The following is a 19,099-nucleotide window of genomic DNA, read 5'->3' on the forward strand; positions in this document are numbered from 1 at the left end:
CCACACACGACGGACGAACAGTTTGCTGAAACCGTGCGCGATGACGTGAACGGCACGTACGACGGGACGAAAAATACGACGTCCTATACACTGCATTATAACTTTCGGCGTGTAAATCCTTTCTGAGCATGCGCGGAACTTAGTTTGACGAACAAGCCTACACACGAGCGGACTGTTCGCTGAAACAAGGTTTCAGCGGACAGTTTTTCGGAAATTCCGAAAAACCTTGTTCGTCAAACTGTCCGCTGAAACTGTCCGCTGAAAGCCCACACACGAGCGGACTGTCCGGCCAAACACTGTTCAGCGGACAAAGTTGGGCGAACAGTCCGCCCGTGTGTACGCGGCCTTATACAAAGAAAATCTATAACACGTAGTGTAAACTTGGTAAATCTAATATCAGTAGTGTGGGCCCTTAGGGTAGCTCCCATCCTCATTTGATCACTCAATATTCAGGGGGATGCCGACCGCAGGTCCGCTTCATATTAGGCCCCGCTATCTGCACCCCTCCCTTGGTTAGTGCCCTGCGCAGAGGGATGGGGGGGAGGGGAGTTCGGAAAGGAAAGTTGGGAGAGGGGGGCAGGAAAGGTACATTCAGGAACGTTTGGGGGAGGTTTGAGGGTAGTCAGCCCCCGCCCTCCCGTCTACCTTGTATTGAGCTTCTGTCACTTTGTCAGTGACAATTCAGTATGCAGTTGGTGAATCTGAGAAGCTATAGTGTCCTCTTTCATCGCCTGTTACGAGCTAGTAGCTGATGGAACTCCTGAGATTTATGGAATTTGTGCCAAGTTTCCCAAATTGCCGTGTATATGGTGATTTTGTCCTGAGAGGAGAATATCAGCTCCTCTATCCCTGAAATATGGTCAATACGCAAAATCCATTCAGTCAAGGTTGGGGTCGTCGTAGACCTCCAATGCACTGGCAGGCAAAGCCTGGTTACATTTATCATATGCATTGCAATTGATTTGAAATATTGCTTCTTGTTTATTTTTGAATGGTGAAGGAGATATTGTGCTGGTGTAAATTCCAAGGGGAGCAACGAGACTGAAGACATTACTTCATGAACTGTTTGCCAGTATGATTGAATCTGAGGGAAGCTCCACCAGATGTGCAGAAAAGTGCCTTGTTCTTGGCCACATCTCCAACATCGGTCAGTAACTGAAGGTATGAATTTGTGGAGTACCTCTGGCGTTTTGTACCACCGCGTCTTGATTTTGTACCCGTTTTCTTGAGTGTGGACATTCAGCGAGCCTTTGTGAATGTATAAGTGGATTCGCTCCCAGTTTGTGTGTGAGATTTCAGTAGTTAATTGCTTTCCCCAAAAGTCATGTTCGGCTTGTAGGATGCTCTGTGCTTCTTGGAACATGGAAGCATAAAGCACCGAAATAACGTGTCTCTGGGAGGTGGTGGCCCCAGACACAGTGATTCAAATGCCGTTGGGTTTTTTGTGAATTTTCCCTTGGCCCCTGAGCTGGCTAAATAGTGTTTAAGTTGTAGATAGGGCCATAGGGGGAAAGATTTAGTTGGCGATTGGGCTGCCAGTTCTCTCTGGCTAAGGAGTCTACCTCTCGAGAAGAAGTGTCTGGCTTGCATCTCTTCGTGTGGCCATTCCCGAGATACAAAGCCCTTAGCTAGCCCTGGAGTAAAGGCTGGGTTTCCTCTGATAGGGGTGAGGGCACAATCTATGTCTGAGACTGCATGTATTTTGCAGTTTTGTTTTCATTTTATGCTGGTGGCATACAAAGCCAAAAGTATGAAAATAGTGCCCGTGTCCAAATACATATGGACCTAACTGTATATATATATATATATATATATATATATATATATATATATATATATATATATATATATATATATATATACACACACACACACAGACATTCTGTATATATATATATATATATATATATTTACACACACACATTCTGTATATATATATATATATATATATATATATATTCACAAATATTGTGCCTTTCACTTTGATTTAAAACTGAATGGGATGTTTTATAAAGTAAGGGTTCACACATACTTTTTGAGCATGATTTCTACATGATCTGTGAGGTCAGGTTTGTAGAAAGGTATGTCCTTTGCATTTAGAGGTTTTGTGAAAGAAAATTCCCTTCTTTTTCCAAGGTATTTGGAGTTCTACTTTAAATTTTGAAAACAACAAATCACTTACCCCCTCATCCTGAGACAGTGGATTGTTTATCATCAAGTCCTGCTGGCCAGCAGCCTTTCGAGGATTTGTTATATGCTAAAATAAGACAAACAGGACGTCATCCACATATTCCAGAAAAGAAAACAAAGTTTAACACAGCTCTTAATAATAGCAGAAATATCACTTACTATTTCCTTAATCTTTTTATACCCTGTTCTTAACTCCTCCGTTTTAGTTATCCATTGGCTTCTGTCTTGGGGTAAAACATTTAGAAACAGCTGCCAATAAAACATGGAAATGTGTTACAAACAAGCTTTGGAAAGGACATAAGTTATCAAGGGAAAATATACAGTACATTAAAAAAATACTGAAAGAGCACTTCAGCAGAAAGATAAATGATACAGATGATAAGTTGGATAGGTGGCAGTCTAGCATCATTTTTCTTTAACAGTAGAAGTATCCAGCGTAATGGTGTTAATTATACTTATTTTTGGTCTTAAATCTGTTCACATTTAGAATTACAGGCTTGCCTTATTTCCTGCCCTGCATTCTTTCCATCTGACATGAAATCATAGTGACATGGGGGAAAGCTGACCATGCACTAGTAGATTTTTGAAATGAACACATGTACAAATATTCATACAAGTGCATTCCATAACCTGACAAATGCCGTTCAAAAATGGTTGTTTTGGGGGGCGACAACTGCCCGGAAAGATGGCCGCTTTAATATGGGGCTCTGATCGGCTCTCAGACATCTCCACATCTTCGGCCATCCTTAGGCTTCTTCCCGCCCTGCTCTGAGAGCCCTGAGGCAGACTTGGCTCGTGCCCGATCCAGCGGTATGCAGAGACGACGGCACAAACCGGCTCCGCCACTGTAGAAACGCTCTGATTTTTTTCTCCATCATGCACCTGGGACTAGAGGTCGACCGATATGGGTTTTTCTCTGGCCGATGGCTTATATATCATGCTGATTTTTTTAGGCCGATTTTTTATTTATTTTTTCCTTTTTTTCCCCCCCCTTCATCTCATAAAATCTAAGTTGGACACCTTTCACACTGGGGTGTTTTTCAGGGGATTTTGGGCTAAAAATAGCAACTGTAAATTGCCTTCAAAACGGCTCCCCTGCAGTCTGTGTGAAAGCCCGAGTGCTTTCACAATGAGGAGATGCGCTGGCAGGACGTTAAAAAAAAAAAAGTCCTGCAAGCAGCATCTTTGGAGCGGTGTAAACCGCTCCTCCACCACTCCTGCCCATTGAAATGAATGGTCACCACTGCTGAAGCACATGCAATGCGATTTTGCAGCAGTGCTTCACTGCCCCGCTAGCAGCCGAATAGCGGGGCTACAATGACAGTAAATCGCTGCTAAAACTTGCAGCGTTTTACCGTCAACGCCTGCCCGATCCAGTGTGAAAGCAGCCTTAATAAGTGATGCAGAAAATTTCTTACACATTTATTAAACAAAACAAACCTCCAATCAGTTCACTTGTATGTATAATTTAGATTAAAAAAAATATATATTTATTAAATACACAAAAACAGGTACTCAAAACTTTTGCACAAAAAAAAAAAGGGCTAACTTGCATTTGAAAGACCTCTGCGCAAATACCGCGTCACATAAAATATTGCAACAACCGCTATTTTATTCCCTAGGGTCTCTGCTAAAAAAAATATATATATAATTTTTGGGGCTTCTGAGTGATTTTCTAGCAGAAAATACTGGATTTTTACTTGTAAGCAACAAGTGTCAGAAAAGATTTAGTCTTTAAATGGTTAAACTAAGAACTTCTACACAGGGAGTTCAGCCCATTGAAGAAGAAACATTGTATCACTTTGATCTTTTCTTGGCAGCCTGCCCAGAGAGGAGGAAAGTCCTTCACTGATGTCTTCAGGCAACTTACATTGACTTCTATTACAGAAGTATTTTGCAAGTCACGCTGAACATGTATTCGGCTTTTTTATCAGCACAATCGGCCGATGCCGATTAATTAAAAAATTCCAAATATCGGCCGATATATCGCTCGACCTCTACCTGGGACCACAACAAAATGGTGGCGGAGACTAAACACCAGAGGCTGCTCCTAGACCTCTAGTTCCACATTCCGCCGCGCAGCCCAAGGTAAACACATCAGATATGGACAAATTAAGAGGCCAATCTCATTCTGGCCAATCCAGCCTATCCACCTGTAACCCAGTAAAGTTGCGGCCCCACATGGACAACCCTGAAGATGACCACCTAATGGAGGCAAGAGCAATCCAGCACCCCCTTTCCCTAAGACCCATTAAGGCCTGATCCCATTGCAGCATTTCCAATGACCAAACAACCATTGTCAGACACCACTCTTAAAAACATACTGCTCTCATTGCGTGCCTCCTTGCATTCCAATGTAATGTAATGCCTTTACAAGTGTAATGCTGATAACAAGGAACTAGGGGGGAGAGTTGGACACATAGAAGACAAGATGTGCAATGTCACCACCTCCTTCAATGCTTTGATAGATTCCCATGCTTCACAGCAGGATGAACTATCTGCACTTAAAGCTAAGATAGCAGACCTGGACGACAAATTGTGCTGTAACAACTTAAAAATTTGAGAGATACCTAAATCAGTTCAGGTGCAACAGCTATCTCATTATGTTTGTGATCTTTTCCATGCAGTCATTCTTACTCTCACCTTGACTGCTCTTACAATTATTAGAGTACATCGGAAACCAAAATTGTCCTATCTCCCATTCACAGTGCCATGAGATGTCTTCCTGAGAGTGCATTTCTTTCAGGTGAAAGAAAAATGATTGGAAGCCTTCCAACATTTTGTCCAACTACCCTTGGGTGTCATTTAACTGAACTATGTACAGTTCTGTTGTTTGCTCTGTTGTTTATACCAATGGTTTGCTCAAAACTTGATGAACTTTTTAAGAACGTTTATTTTTTTCACCCCAATTCGTATCTCAACCACTCATGAATCATTCTACGCTTACCAGTGACTCAGAAAGGAAAACCTTCATTGCCTCCATTGCCTCAGGCAATCTCTTAATCACCTACCACCCTACTCACTATGGGACTCAAGCTTCTATCTCTTAATATGCATGTGGTCTCAACCACTCAGTAAAACGCCACTCCTTCTGGAAAGAGGCCCTATCTCATCACGTTTACAAAGTTGCAGTTCAAGAGACACATTTCCACAGAGACTCCATACCACCTTGCTCCAACAGAAACTACCCTCACGTCTTCCTGGCTTCCTTCCTGGATTTTACAAGACACAAATCCTATACTTGTATAGATATGGTTATAGTGCACCAGTGATTGTTACAATAGGTGTCCTCTTCCTCTATATATGACATCACTTGGTCAGATCACACTGCTGTCTCTATGGCACTTGTGGAAGAGAACACCAGTTCCCCAGTAATCATTTGGTGTTGTAATAACTCATTCCTACAGTTCACCGAATACCAAGAGCCTATAGCCAAGCACCTATGGAAATTTTTCACTTACAACAACCTTCCAGAAACCTAAACAATTATCTTGTGGAACTCCCATAAGGCGTAAGAGAGAAGCATTTTGCTCCAATTTAGCTCTAGAGCTAAGAAACATTACACTTCTAAACTTGACTCTCTCATAGCCGAAATTCATGCTCTGGATACCCAAAATAAAACGTTCCCTTATCAAGACTAAGCAGCATCCTAATTGAAATTGTGGAACAGTCTTAGAAGGTTGTTGTGTGACCGACACAAGAAAAACTTACGTAAGTTAAAGCTGAATTATTACCCTTCCAACAATAGGGCGGGAAAATTTCTGACAAACAGATTGAAGTCACAAAGGGCCAAAACCAGAATCTCTCATCTACAACCCTTCACTAAAAAGGAACTCCTAAACCCCCAGGCCATAGCAGCCACCTTTGCCGACTACACCACAACCTTTCCGAAGATGCTATTCAATCATTCCCAACTAAAATCCAACTCCCGACTTTATCCACCACACAATTAGAACAACTGAACCCTCCATTCACAGCAATAGAGAAAATTATTCACTCCTTTCCCAATGGTAAATTTTATGGTCCCAATGGCCTCACTAACGAATATTACAAACTGTTAAAAAAATACGCAACAGTAGTAGTATGATTCTCTCAGCAATCCTGGCCTTATATTCTACCCCCTTGGCTTATGTATTCACATCTAATATTCTACCCAAGCTAGGCATACCCCCTGTCACCTTCAATATTCAACCTGGTCATAGAACCCCTGGCTGAAACTAGCTGAGCCCATCCTCACATCATGAGATTTCGTTAACCGCGAATCACATGTAATAAACCATTTAGCAGACAACATAATTCTCCTATTGACCAACCCCCTTGTTTTACTCCCATTTGCCCACTAAGTTCTGACAACATTTAGTTCCATATCATATTTTAAAGTCAGTTTTAGACTTGGGAGTTCATGCAGCAAATCGCACACATTGGTCAACCCAACTACCATACAAATGGACAGATGGCAGCATTCCCTATCTGACTGCAATCCCTATCACTAGCTTGACAGTTACCACAGCCAAGCTAGTAGAAGCCAACTACAAACACCTTCTGGCGAATATATGACAGGATGCGAAGCTCCTGTTCAAAATTGAGCTGCCATGGGTAGGGAGAATAGTATCTTTTAAAATGCAGATCCTAACAAAAATACTTTATATATTTTGCACGCTGACAATTTCATTGCCATCAACATATATCTCAAACTTGAAATCCATATTGCTCACTATTCTGGAATGGCTTGATGCGTCTATACCAATTTTATCAAACATAGGAGAACAGACGGTATTGGTCTCCCAGGCTTCGCAAATTACCTCAGAGCACCACAGCTGGTCCAACTTAGATACTAGTTTTAGCGGCTCCAGATACTCCATGGGTAGCTATTGAAGCTACCTGTACTAAATCCTGCAGCTTACACCATGTTCTAATAGTAGATACTTGGCAACCTCTGACTCTCTACTCATTTCTTCTACCCACTCAAAGATATATATCTTCACCCAGTCCAAGGGCCCCACATACGCACAATACGATACCCAATAGATGTTTTATAACTCCTTATAACTCTTACTTCAGTCAGACAATAAAAGGAAACAGTCATAAATTAGGTAGATGACCAAAGTGGCACCTTCAAGTCTACAGAATCTTTAATGAAAAATATTGGTTACCCAAATCTTCTAGTTTAACACTAGGGTCAAGAGTTTCCTAATAAAAACACCCTCCACCAAACAGGGATTTCATAAGAAATATGGGCATTTCTGACCTCCCCTCATACCTCACAAAAAGGGATTTCCTTCTTCTACAATGTGCTTCAACAAAAAACAACATTTATTAAAACCTCCCCCATGCACAAATGGCAAATAGACCTCCAAAAATCTTATTCTTTAACACAATGGCTTAGAGCAATTCACTGCAATCTCTAGACATCACACTGCATCGCACACTGGGAGCTTACCCAAAAGCTCCTCACTTGCTGATACCTGACCCCTTACCAACTTGCCGAATTCTCACCTGACAATCCCCCCTCTGCTGGAGAGGCTGTGGGCAAACAGGGACCTTAATCCATATCTTTTGTGCCTGCAAAAGCATAACCAGCTTTTAGAGAAAAACTTCCCTAATACTCTCAGACATAACTGAAATATTACCCAGACCAGATCTGGGCCTTGCAATTCTAAACCTGGGCATCGACTCCTTCAGTTTCAGCTATGGAACAGTGGTAATCCACATATTACTAGCGACCCTAACGGAGGTATTGGCAAGGCATTGGAGACATGACCAAGCACCAAACCCCTCTAAAGTGACCAACCTAGTGAATGTTTATTACTCCTTTGAAAAAATGTATTCACGCAAATCAGCCACTAGATTACACTTTGATGACAAACGGAATCCATGAGTGAACATCAGTTATGTTGATGTTTCACATTAATCACATATTTGTATACTTAGTTACTTAATGACTGTTTAATGGTCTATGCTGTTATTTAGCTCGGAAACGTGTCTTGAGAATCTCACAAAAGTGAGTACACCCCTCACATTTCAGTAAATATTTTATTATATCTTTTCATATGACAACACTGAAGACATGACACTTTGCTACAATGTAAAGTAATGAGTGTACAGCCTGTATAACAGTGTAAATTTGCTGTCCCAAAATAACTCAACACAGCCATTAATGTCTAAACCACTAGCAACAAAAGTGAGTACACCCCTAAGTGAAAATGTCCAAATTGGGCACAGAGTGTCAATATTTTGTGTGGCCACCATTATTTTCTGGCCCTGCCTTAACCTTTTTGGGCATGGAGTTCACCAGAGCTTCACAGGTTGCCACTGGAGTCCTCTTCCACTCCTCCATGACAACATCACGGAGCTGGTGGATGTTAGAGACCTTGTGCGCCTCCACCTGTTTGAGGATGCCCCACATATGATCAATAGGGTTTAGGTCTGGAGACATGCTTGGTCAGTCCATCACCTTTACCCTCAGCTTCTTTAGAAAGGCAGTGGTCATCTTGAAAGTGTTTTTGGGGTCGTTATGTTGGAATAATGCCCTGCGGCCCAGTCTCCGAAGGGAGGGGATCATGCTCTGCTTCAGTATGTCACAGTACATGCTGGCATTCATGGTTCTCTCAATGAACTGTAGCTCCACAGTGCCAGCAGCACTCATGCAGCCCCAGACCAGGACACTCCCACCACCATGCTTGACTGTAGGCAAGCAAAGTTCTCTTTGTACTCCTCACCTGGTTGCTGCCACACATGCTTGACACCATCTGAATCAAATACATTTATCTTGGTCTCATCAGACCACAGAACATGGTTCCAATAATCCATGTCCTTGGTTTGCTTGTCTTACATAGTTACATAGTTAGTCAGGTTGAAAAAAGACACAAGTCCATCCAGTTCAACCTTAAAAACAAATAAATAAAATAAAAAATAATCGTACAATCCAGATACCCAATTTTATGCCCACAATTGATCCAGAGGAAGGCGATAAAAAAACCCAGCAGAGCATGCTCCAATTTGCTACAGCAGGGGGAAAAAAATTCCTTCCTGATCCCCCAATAGGCGATCGGATTTTCCCTGGATCAACTTTACCTATGTTAGTACCTAGTTATATTATGTACCATCAGGAAAGTATCCAAGCCTTTCTTAAAGCAATCTACTGAACTGGCCAGAACCACCTCTGGCGGGAGTCTATTCCACATTTTCACAGCTCTAACTGTGAAGAAACCTTTCCGTACTTGAAGATGAAATCTCTTTTCCTCTAGACGTAAAGAGTGCCCCCGTGTCCTCTGGGTTGACCGTACAGAGAACAACTCAACACCAAGTTCACTATATGGACCCCTAATGTATTTGAACATGTTGATCATATCCCCCCTTAATCTCCTCTTCTCAAGAGTGAATACATTTTAGTTCCTCTAATCTCTCCTCATAGCTGAGTTCCTCCATGCCTCTTATCAGTTTGGTTGCCCTTCTCTGCACTTTCTCCAGTTCCCCGATATCCTTTTTGAGAACTGGTGCCCAAAACTGAACGGCATATTCCAGGTGAGGTCTTACTAATGATTTGAACAGGGGCAAAATGATATCTCTTTCTCTGGAGTCCATACCTCTCTTAATACAAGAAAGGACTTTGCTCGCTTTGCAAACAGCAGCTTGGCATTGCATGTTGTTATTGAGCTTATGGTCTACCAAAACCCCCAGATCCTTCTCCACTATGGATTCCCCCAGTTGTACTCCCCCTAGCATGTATGATGCATGCATATTCTTAGGCCCCAAGTGCATAACTTTACATTTATCAACATTAAACCTCATCTGCCACATAGTCGCCCAATTAGTCAGTGTATTGAGGTCGGCTTGTAAATTGGAGACATCCTGTAAAGACGTTATTCCACTGCATATCTTGGTGTCATCTGCAAAGACAGAAATATTACTTTTGATCCCAGACCCAATATCATTTATAAAGATGTTAAAAAGTAAGGGTCCCAACACTGAACCTTGGGGTACACCACTGATAACCTTAGACCATTCAGAGTAAGAGTCATTAACCACTACTCTCTGAATTCTGTCTTCTAGCCAATTTTCTATCCATTTACAAACTGATATTTCCAAACCAGTAGACTTTACCTTACACATGAGCCGTGTGTGGGGAACTGTATCGAATGCTTTTGCAAAATCCAAGTATACCACGTCCACCGCCACCCCTCTGTCCAAGGTTTTACTTACCTCCTCATAAAAAGAAATCAGATTTGTCTGACAACTTCTGTCTTTCATGAATCCATGTTGTCTGTTGCTTAAAGTGTTTTTGTTCAGCAAGAACTCGTCCATGTGGTCTTTTATTAAACGCTCCAGTATCTTCCCAGCTATAGAAGTTAAGCTAATAGGTCTATAGTTACTTGGTAAAGACTTTGATCCCTTTTTAAATATAGGCACCACGTTCGCCCTGCGCCAATCCAGTGGGACTATTCCCGTCATTAATGAGTCCCTAAAAATTAGATACAATGGCTCTGAAATTACAGAGCTCAATTCTTTTAGGATCCGTGGGTGGATGCCATCAGGGCCAGGTGCTTTATCCACCTTTATTCTGTTTAAGTATTTCTGGACCATATCACTTTTGAGCCATTGTGGATCATTTGGGGCTGTGTCACTATCGCCCCCATTATGGACATGCGCTCCCCCATGCTCTTTTGTGTACACAGAGCTGAAGAAAGTGTTTAATAAATTAGCCTTCTCTTTGTCCCCAGTCACCAACTCTAGATTGTTTTGTAAAGGGCCTACATGCTCAGACTTGACCTTTTTACTATTAATATATTTGAAGAATTTTTTGGGGTTTGTTTTGGGGTCTTCAGCAAACTGTTTGAGGGCTTTCTTGTGCATCATCTTTAGAAGCTTCCTTCTGGGATGACAGCCATGCAGACCACTTGGATGCAGTTTGCAGTGTATGGTCTGAGCATTGATTTCATTCCAGGTACACATGACTACTCATTACGCACACTGACCGCTCAGGATAGAGACCTGGCACTCAATTTCCTACAAAATTAAATTTAGATGACTGTCCGTCAAATGTCAACTGACCCATTCTTCTCCTTATTAGGACCTTTTAGGCTCCTTTAACTTTCCTGTTTCTAGGCTCCCTTCCAAACACTTAACTTTTTGAACACCCATTTACATTCTTTGAGAGGGAATGTCAAGTGATGGGGCCCTTTCCTCATGCTCTTGCATTCTCGTCCAATCTCTGTCTGAAACAGCAACAATGTCCAGGTTATTGGATTGATGGGACCGTGACCTTAATATCAAGTGCACACCCCAATTCCAAAATACTAAAGCCGCGTACACACGGGCGGATTGTATGGCCTACTTAGTCCGTCATACAATCCAACGGACAGTCCGTCATACTTTCGAATGAACGGACTTGACCACACACGGATGCACAAACAGTCCGTCGAAAGCTTGCGCGATGACGTGTACAGCACGTACGACGGGACTAGAAATAGGAAGTCCAATACACAGCAATGCAACCTTCCACCGTGTAAATCCTTTCTGAGCATGCGCCATTCTTAGTCCGTCGAACTAGCCTACTCACGAGCAGATTGTCAGCTGAAACCAAAGTATGACGGACAGTATTACGGAAATTCCGAAATACTTAGTACGCCAGACTGCACGCTGAAAAAGTCCACTGAAGCCCACACACGAGTGGACTGTCCGCTGAAATGTGTTTCGACGGACTAAGTAGGCCATACAGTCCGCCCGTGTGTACGCGGCTTAACATTGTCTTTTCATTCATCTATCAGTAACCACTACCATGAATCAGGATATAAATTAGTGTCTTGTTGGTATCATACCTATAAGTTTTTACTTTCCATATATCCACCTGTTCCAGATTTCTGCTGGCGATGCAATGCCTCACAGGCAGACCTCTTACATATTTTCTGGTCCTGTCCACGTCTGGATGACTTCTGAACACAGGTACATGCGATAAACCAAAAGTTCACTGACCACTGTATCCCAAAGGACCCAGGCATCTTTCTTCTTCACCATAACAATATTCCTTTTAAACTATAGAAAAAGTCTGTCCCTATTCATATGGTCAGCCCCCTCTTGCATCACACCACTATGAAAGTTGCCCTCGTCTCCCACCTTTTGAAAGTGGGTTAATCAAATTCAGGGTAATGGACATATGGAGAACTTAACCAGCTCTCTCAAGTGGACTACAAAAAAATTCATGGCTCCACTGGTGGCACTTCTATTACTCAGACAATTACAAGCAACTTTTTTTCTGACAGTATCTAGAGCCTCCCTAGTTTAATAACACTCTATAACTTTTTGAACTTTCCTCTCCTAGACTATCTTGCCCCTATGGGCCTACATATCCCCTCTCTGGCACAGTTGTTTACAAAATACCACCATTGATCCTGCACCCAATCCTACCAATTTGGTTGCCGAGGTATGTGTCCTGGTTGGTTTTATACATGCATCTGAAAATCAGGTAATGTACAATATATCAGGTAATTTGCATTTATAAAGCAACTCCAGTTATGCACAGACCAGTACACTTCTAAGCTTTTATTTACCTGAAGTTACCAAAAAAAATGTGAATTGATTTTAATATGCAACTGCTGACACCTCCGGGTACTTTCATGGAACCCTGTTATTTCTGTTAAGTACCACAGTAACTCAAAATCCCAGAGAACGTCCTGATATGCACATTTTGAACCACTCTCTGGATCAACTGCCTTGACTTGTCCACCTTCTACCTCTTGCACTTCACTAATTTCCCGTCAGAATGATAAAATGACCAAACTGGCCAAGAGTTAGACTCTGAAGAAGGTAAGGCCATCCAAAACTGAATGTAATTAAAGTTTAGCCTGCACTTCCCTGCACTACATACATACCAGTCCTTCACTAATTTGTACCAGTGCCAAAATCATTGTGTCTAAATATAATGTCTTCCAAATATTGTAGATCTAACAAAGTGCAACCATATTCAGACTTTTCCGGTTTAAAAGGGTAACTGTATTCAGCAACCTATAGTTTCTGCTCTTAGGCCAAACTATTCATTTTAAAAATTATGACATGGCTGACAAGTTTACTTTACAGTAAATATAAACTCTAACAAATAACTATTGCATGCTCTCTTTTGGTCTGTTAAAAATAAAATGTTGATCCTGCCAGAAATCTTGAGAGCTGAATTTCCTGTGCTCTTTGCCTCTGTTACCAGTTAGGATGTATCCAGCTTCTTCTGGGTATAGTCACAACAGAGACAACACTACTATTCTATTGATATATTGCAGTGAGTAAGCACAAGTGGCCATTAGCTAGATAGATGAAACAATATGCAAGTAAGAAGGGATTGATATTATGGACGAGCCAGCAAGCCCATAACTTACAAAAGTAGATATCTGAAGAATAATCGGGCACATGATTTTGATGGAATTGGGACAAATCTAAGGTGTCAACTTACTTATGATTAGCAGTTACGCTTTTATGTTGACTACATATAGAACCTCCCAGTTAGTACTGATCGTTCATACTGTATAATGATATTTTATACCATATCACATGACATCCCCTTATTTCATTTAAGCCGAGGCCATTAGTTTGTAAGGTTATTCTGGTTTCTTACATTTTTGGTTTGTATCTCACTTGGGCCAAGGTATGCCCAATTGACTCTACTTTGTATTATTAAATGGAAAAAAAAAACATAATAAAATTAAGTTATAGAGAAAACAAAGAAAAATCATTGCTATCGTTCCCTATAATGCCACTGTACACAGAAGCATTAGTATATATAATAATGTTAGATAATTCTTTCTTTTAGAAAGGAAAAATATGTTTTCAGTCTGACATCTGACTAAACCATCTTCTATGGCTAATTTAGATTAATTTTACTCAATGATTATGTCCCTTTTGGTATAAATTACGGAGGTATTAACCTCTGCAGTTTGCTATACCATCTGTTAACAAAGTGTGACATGCATGGCTGCCTATGAAACTGAAGGATAATGTGCTCTGCACATATATAAAGTGGGAATACAAACTAGAGATGTAAGTATAAGGATATTATTATGTGTATCTAGGTTTATTCACATGACATAAAAAAAAGCACCACCGGCTATATGAGGGAACAGCTCTACTGTCTTTCTACGATGTGTACAGAAGGATTATCAGATCAGCTGTATGAGTACAAATAGTTCACTTCTGGATTACAGAAGAGCAATGCGGTTTGTACTAGGCGACTCTATACAACAGGCATCACTAAATGTATCCAGACTGAGCCCCACTGCCATCCGGACCCGCGGGCGTGCCATTTTCCACACCCTCTGCTGCTGCTGTTATAACAGCAGAGTGGAGAGCAGTGCTGTGGGGTGAGTGATTGATGTGAAGAGGATAGAGCAAGATACTATTGGGGGATTTGTGATGTGAGTGGGGGGCAGTGTTGTGTGGGAAGAAGCAAAGGGAGAGTATTGTGGAGGGTGTAAAGGGGGCACAGTTCTGCTGGTGGGTGATGTGAAGTCAATAGAGGACAGTACTATGGGGGGAGGGATGTGAAGGGGGCAGAGGACAATACTGTAAGGGAGGGATGTGAAGGGGGCAAATTACAGTACAGTGGGGGAGGGATGTTAAGGGGGCAAGGGACAGTACTGTGGGGGAGGGATGTGAGGAGGGCATAGGATAGTACAGTGAGGAAGGGATGTGAAGGGGGCATAGGACAGTACAGTGGGGGAGGGATGTGAACGGGGCATAGGGCAGTACAGTGGGGGAAGGATGTGAAGGGGGCATAGGACAGTACAGTGGGGGAGGGATGTGAAGGGGGCATAGGAGAGTACAGTGGGGGAAGGATGTGAAGGGGGCATAGGACAGTACAGTGGGGGAAGGATGTGAAGGAGGCATAGGACAGTACAGTGGGGGAGGGGTGTGAAGGGGCATAGGACAGTACAGTGGAGGAGAGATGTGAAGGGGGCATAGGCCAGTACTGTGGGAGGGATGTGAAGGAGGCATAGGGCAGTACTGTGGGGGAAGAATGTGAAGGGACATAGGACACTACAGTGGGGGAGGGATGTGAAGGGGGCATAGGACAGTACAGTGGGGGAGGGATGTGGAAGGGGCATAGGACAGTACAGTGGGGGAAGGATGTGAAGGAGGCATAGGACATTACAGTGGGGAAGGATGTGAAGGGGGCATAGGACAGTACTGTGGGGGAAGGATGTGAAGGAGGCATAGGACATTACAGTGGGGGAGGGATGTGAATGGGGCATAGGACAGTACAGTGGGGGAGGGATGTGAAGGGGGCATAGGACAGTACAGTGGGGGAGGGATGTGAAGGGGGCATAGGACAGTACAGTGGGGGAGGGATGTGAAGGGGGCATAGGACAGTACAGTGGGGGAGGGATATGAAGAGGGCATATGACAGTACAGTGGGGGAGGGATGTGAATGGGGCATAGGACAGTACAGTGGGGGAGGGATGTGAAGGGGGCATAGGCCAGTACTGTGGGAGGGATGTGAAGGAGGCATAGGGCAGTACTGTGGGGGAAGGATGTGAAGGGGGCATAAGATACTACAGTGGGGGAGGGATGTGAAGGGGGCATAGGACAGTACAGTGGGGGAGGGATGTGGAAGGAGCATAGGACAGTACAGTGGGGGAGGGATGTGAAGGAGGCATAGGCCAGTACTGTGGGAGGGATGTGAAGGAGGCATAGGCCAGTACTGTGGGAGGGATGTGAAGGAGGCATAGGGCAGTACTGTGGGGGAAGGATGTGAAGGGGGCATAGGATAGTACTGTGGGGGAAGGATGTCATGGGGGTATGGGACAGTACTGTGGGGTGGGGTTGATGATTTGAAGGGGGGTTGATGACTGCTGTGAAAAAAAGTGTGTTTGATTTGAAGGGGGTTCAGTACACTATTGTAAAGGGGGGTGATATGCAGGGGGGCTGAGAACACTACTGTGAAGGAAAAAATGATGTGAAGTGGGGGGACTGTGATATTTGGGGCGGCTGAGGACACTGACATAAGGGATAGTGATATAAGAGGAGAGGACTGAAAACAAAAATGAAGTTTCGACATCTGTTGGGAAAAAATTCTACTGATCGGTCCTCCGTGAATTTTAATTCAGTACCCCTGCTATACAGCTTATATGAATGATGGCACAGCTCAAAACTGTGAAGTCATTAAGATATAGATGAAGGTCCACTTTAAAGTGGAACTTTACTCTCCAAATCAACATTGATTATTTTCCATCCTCGTGCTGCTAGAATTTGTTTTACATGTCTTCAGTGACTTCCTGGTTTCTAACCTAGGCAAATGATGTAATACATCCCAGGAGTCTTCAGGAGGGGAGGAAAGGAGGAGGGGTTCTCTCCTGCATGCATGCCTAAGCTAAGGGAAGATGGATTGTAGGAAGTAAATTCTGCATAATTAATTTGCCCTTACTCAAGATGGCCATGATCAGAAATACTAGGGGGTCTTTTTCGTTGGGATTTCTCAACAAAATAAAACTTAGAGACATAGATGGATGGGGGAGTTTGCTTTGAATATTAAAAACAAATGGGGGGGGGGGGGGGCTGTCCCTGTTACATGAAACTCCACTAATTTTAAGAGGACTAAAATATAATTTTATCAATATGTATTGGACTCCTAAAATAACTCTTCATTAAACATTTCCTATAGTCAATTATGGCAGGCAGAATGTTTTACTGCTCTCTCTTGATCTGTTTTGCAGGGTTAGGTATTTTTGAATAATAAATTTACATGGAGAAATATTAGTGTTCAGAGAATAAGGTGATTAATCCATTTTTTCATCTAGCTAAAGGACTGTGTGGTTCATTATTTATAGCCTTTGCTGTGTCGTGTTTCGCTTCTCTTATTAAATAAGCTAATTCTTCCATAGGAGCCACGTGTCTTACCACAATAGCTAATCATTTATGCAGCAGATATAAAATAATTATAGTAGACATTTTAGGGCATATTTATAAACTGCTGAAGTGCATGTAGAAAGGAAGTGGCTGCAAAGAGGTCGTAGGAGCAGCACTTAGATGTAACAAAGTTTTAAAGAAGGACCAAGTATTTTATAAAGAAAAAAATGTTATGATATCCAGTGCTTTATTAAATTAAACGGCAGGAAGGATCATTATTGTAGAAGAGAAACATTATAGGGTTGATTTACTAAAAAAAATAGGTTGCTCACATCGCAAGGGAAGTTGCACTTTGCATGGGAATTTTCCCAGGAAGTGGTGACATTTTACTGTGCAAAGAATATCCAATGACATGCAAGGGACATTAAATAATATAAAAAAACAGCATTTTTGCTCGCACATAATTGGATAGAAGTCAGTGATTTAAGTCTTTCACTTTGGGTCAAATTCCATGCAAAGTGCAACTTCACTTGCAAAGTGAGCAGTCTATTTGTCTTAGTAAATCAGCCATCATGCCTCTTAGTTTAAAAAAAATGCTCCTTTTTTTTTAAGCTGGGTGCAGTCTTTTTAATATTGTGTACTGAGCCACGCATGCCCAGCTCAGAGTACACTGTCGGCATGATTTGATGCTGGGATGAATCAACTGCTGTGTGCATGTGCAAGTGTTACATTGTTCTAGGCTAGCCAATCAAGATATACAAAGCTGCTGAACACAGAAGACCAGGCAAAGATGTTGGCGCTAGTGAGGAAGCTTTTGAAAGTTCAAATTGCTAGAGCAGAGGTAAGTATAGCAGACTTTAGTTTTAAATAACATAACGTGTTCTAGCTATTGCTTCCCATAGCATGGATACCAATATGTTTTTAAATAATCCTCATTCCTGCAGTTCAGCTGTGGTCTGAAGATTGGATGTTTGAACAATGTAACTTTGATGTGCATGCACAGATGTTGCATCATCAGTGGCCGCTGAATGGCTGAAGAGAGAAGACCAGAAGAAGACAACACTGGTGGCCAGGGAAGCGATGAGGGTGAGTGTAGACCTTGTCTCCCTGTAAGAGGACATACTAGGGGCATGGTTTGACATAATGAGCAAGTCCTGTACTAGGTGTATCTAAAAAGTTTGGTGAATGGTATCAAAAAACAAACAAAACAGAAGATACAAACAAATTACCTTTATTAGCCTTCAAAATAACTGTTATCCTTCACAACACACTTTTGGCAATGTTAATAAAGCTTCTGAAAACTGTCATCAAAGGCCTCCTTAGGAATCAATCGCAGAACCACTGTCATACATTCTTGGCTTGCCACCACGTCTGCAAAAAGTGTGCCTTTCATAACGCTCTTTAGGTGGGGAAGACAGCGAACGTCATTCCATCGATTACCGCTTAGACTCTGGATCGATCTGGTAGCACCAGATCTCATCCCCTGTGACGATGGTTCACAGTAAGGATGAATCCTGGTCAAACATCAGAATGAAATCTCCAGAATTTACCATTCGTCTTGCTTTCTGCTCATCTGTAAGCTTGAGTGGCATAAACTAGGAACAGATCTTCAAAATCTACCCAAATCTTCGCCAACGATGTGTGTACCATGTCCTTGCTAATGTCCAATTCCTCCACCATCAATCATAGAGTCAGTCGCCGATATTGTGCCAGAATTTGTCGCACTCTCTCGATCGTGTCTGGGTTTCTGCTTGTTGACGAGCTGACCCGACTGTGGTTTATCTTCAGTCGTTTCCCTCCCATTGTGAAAGCATTTGAACCAATCGTGAACACCTTTTCTGCTCATGGCTTCCGTCCCGTAAACTTGTACCAACATTACTTGCGTCTCTCTCACCGTTTCCCAAATTTGTAGCAGAAATTTATGTTCACTCTGCTCAATTGCACTGTGATCCTACCTCTCACAATGACTATGTTCGACTGCCTGCGGCAGGTCTACCCAGACAGTCATGTATACTCCACGATAGGTGGCACTTCTTGATGTGTCTCTGGATAGCAATGTGCATGCGCACGCACCTGGCCCATG

The 19,099-nt window shown here is 42.4% G+C and overlaps 1 protein-coding gene across 5 annotated transcripts in view; it reads right to left on the reverse strand.

Moving 5' to 3' along the window:
• TBC1D5 (TBC1 domain family member 5) overlaps positions 1 to 19,099 on the reverse strand; it is an 802,157-nt gene that overhangs the window by 325,121 nt on the left and 457,937 nt on the right. For all 5 annotated transcript variants that reach the window (XM_077491382.1, XM_077491385.1, XM_077491384.1 and 2 more), the window contains 2 exons: positions 2,350 to 2,439; positions 2,183 to 2,257 (listed from right to left, as the gene is read on the reverse strand). In XM_077491382.1, coding sequence (XP_077347508.1) covers positions 2,183 to 2,257; positions 2,350 to 2,439 — 165 coding nt within the window. The remainder of the gene's footprint in view (positions 1 to 2,182; positions 2,258 to 2,349; positions 2,440 to 19,099) is intronic.

Source organism: Lithobates pipiens, unplaced genomic scaffold (assembly GCF_037356315.1).
Source record: "Lithobates pipiens isolate NorthernLeopardFrog02 unplaced genomic scaffold, aLitPip1_a1.2 Scaffold_19, whole genome shotgun sequence".
In the NCBI taxonomy this organism is placed as follows: Eukaryota; Metazoa; Chordata; class Amphibia; order Anura; family Ranidae; genus Lithobates; species Lithobates pipiens.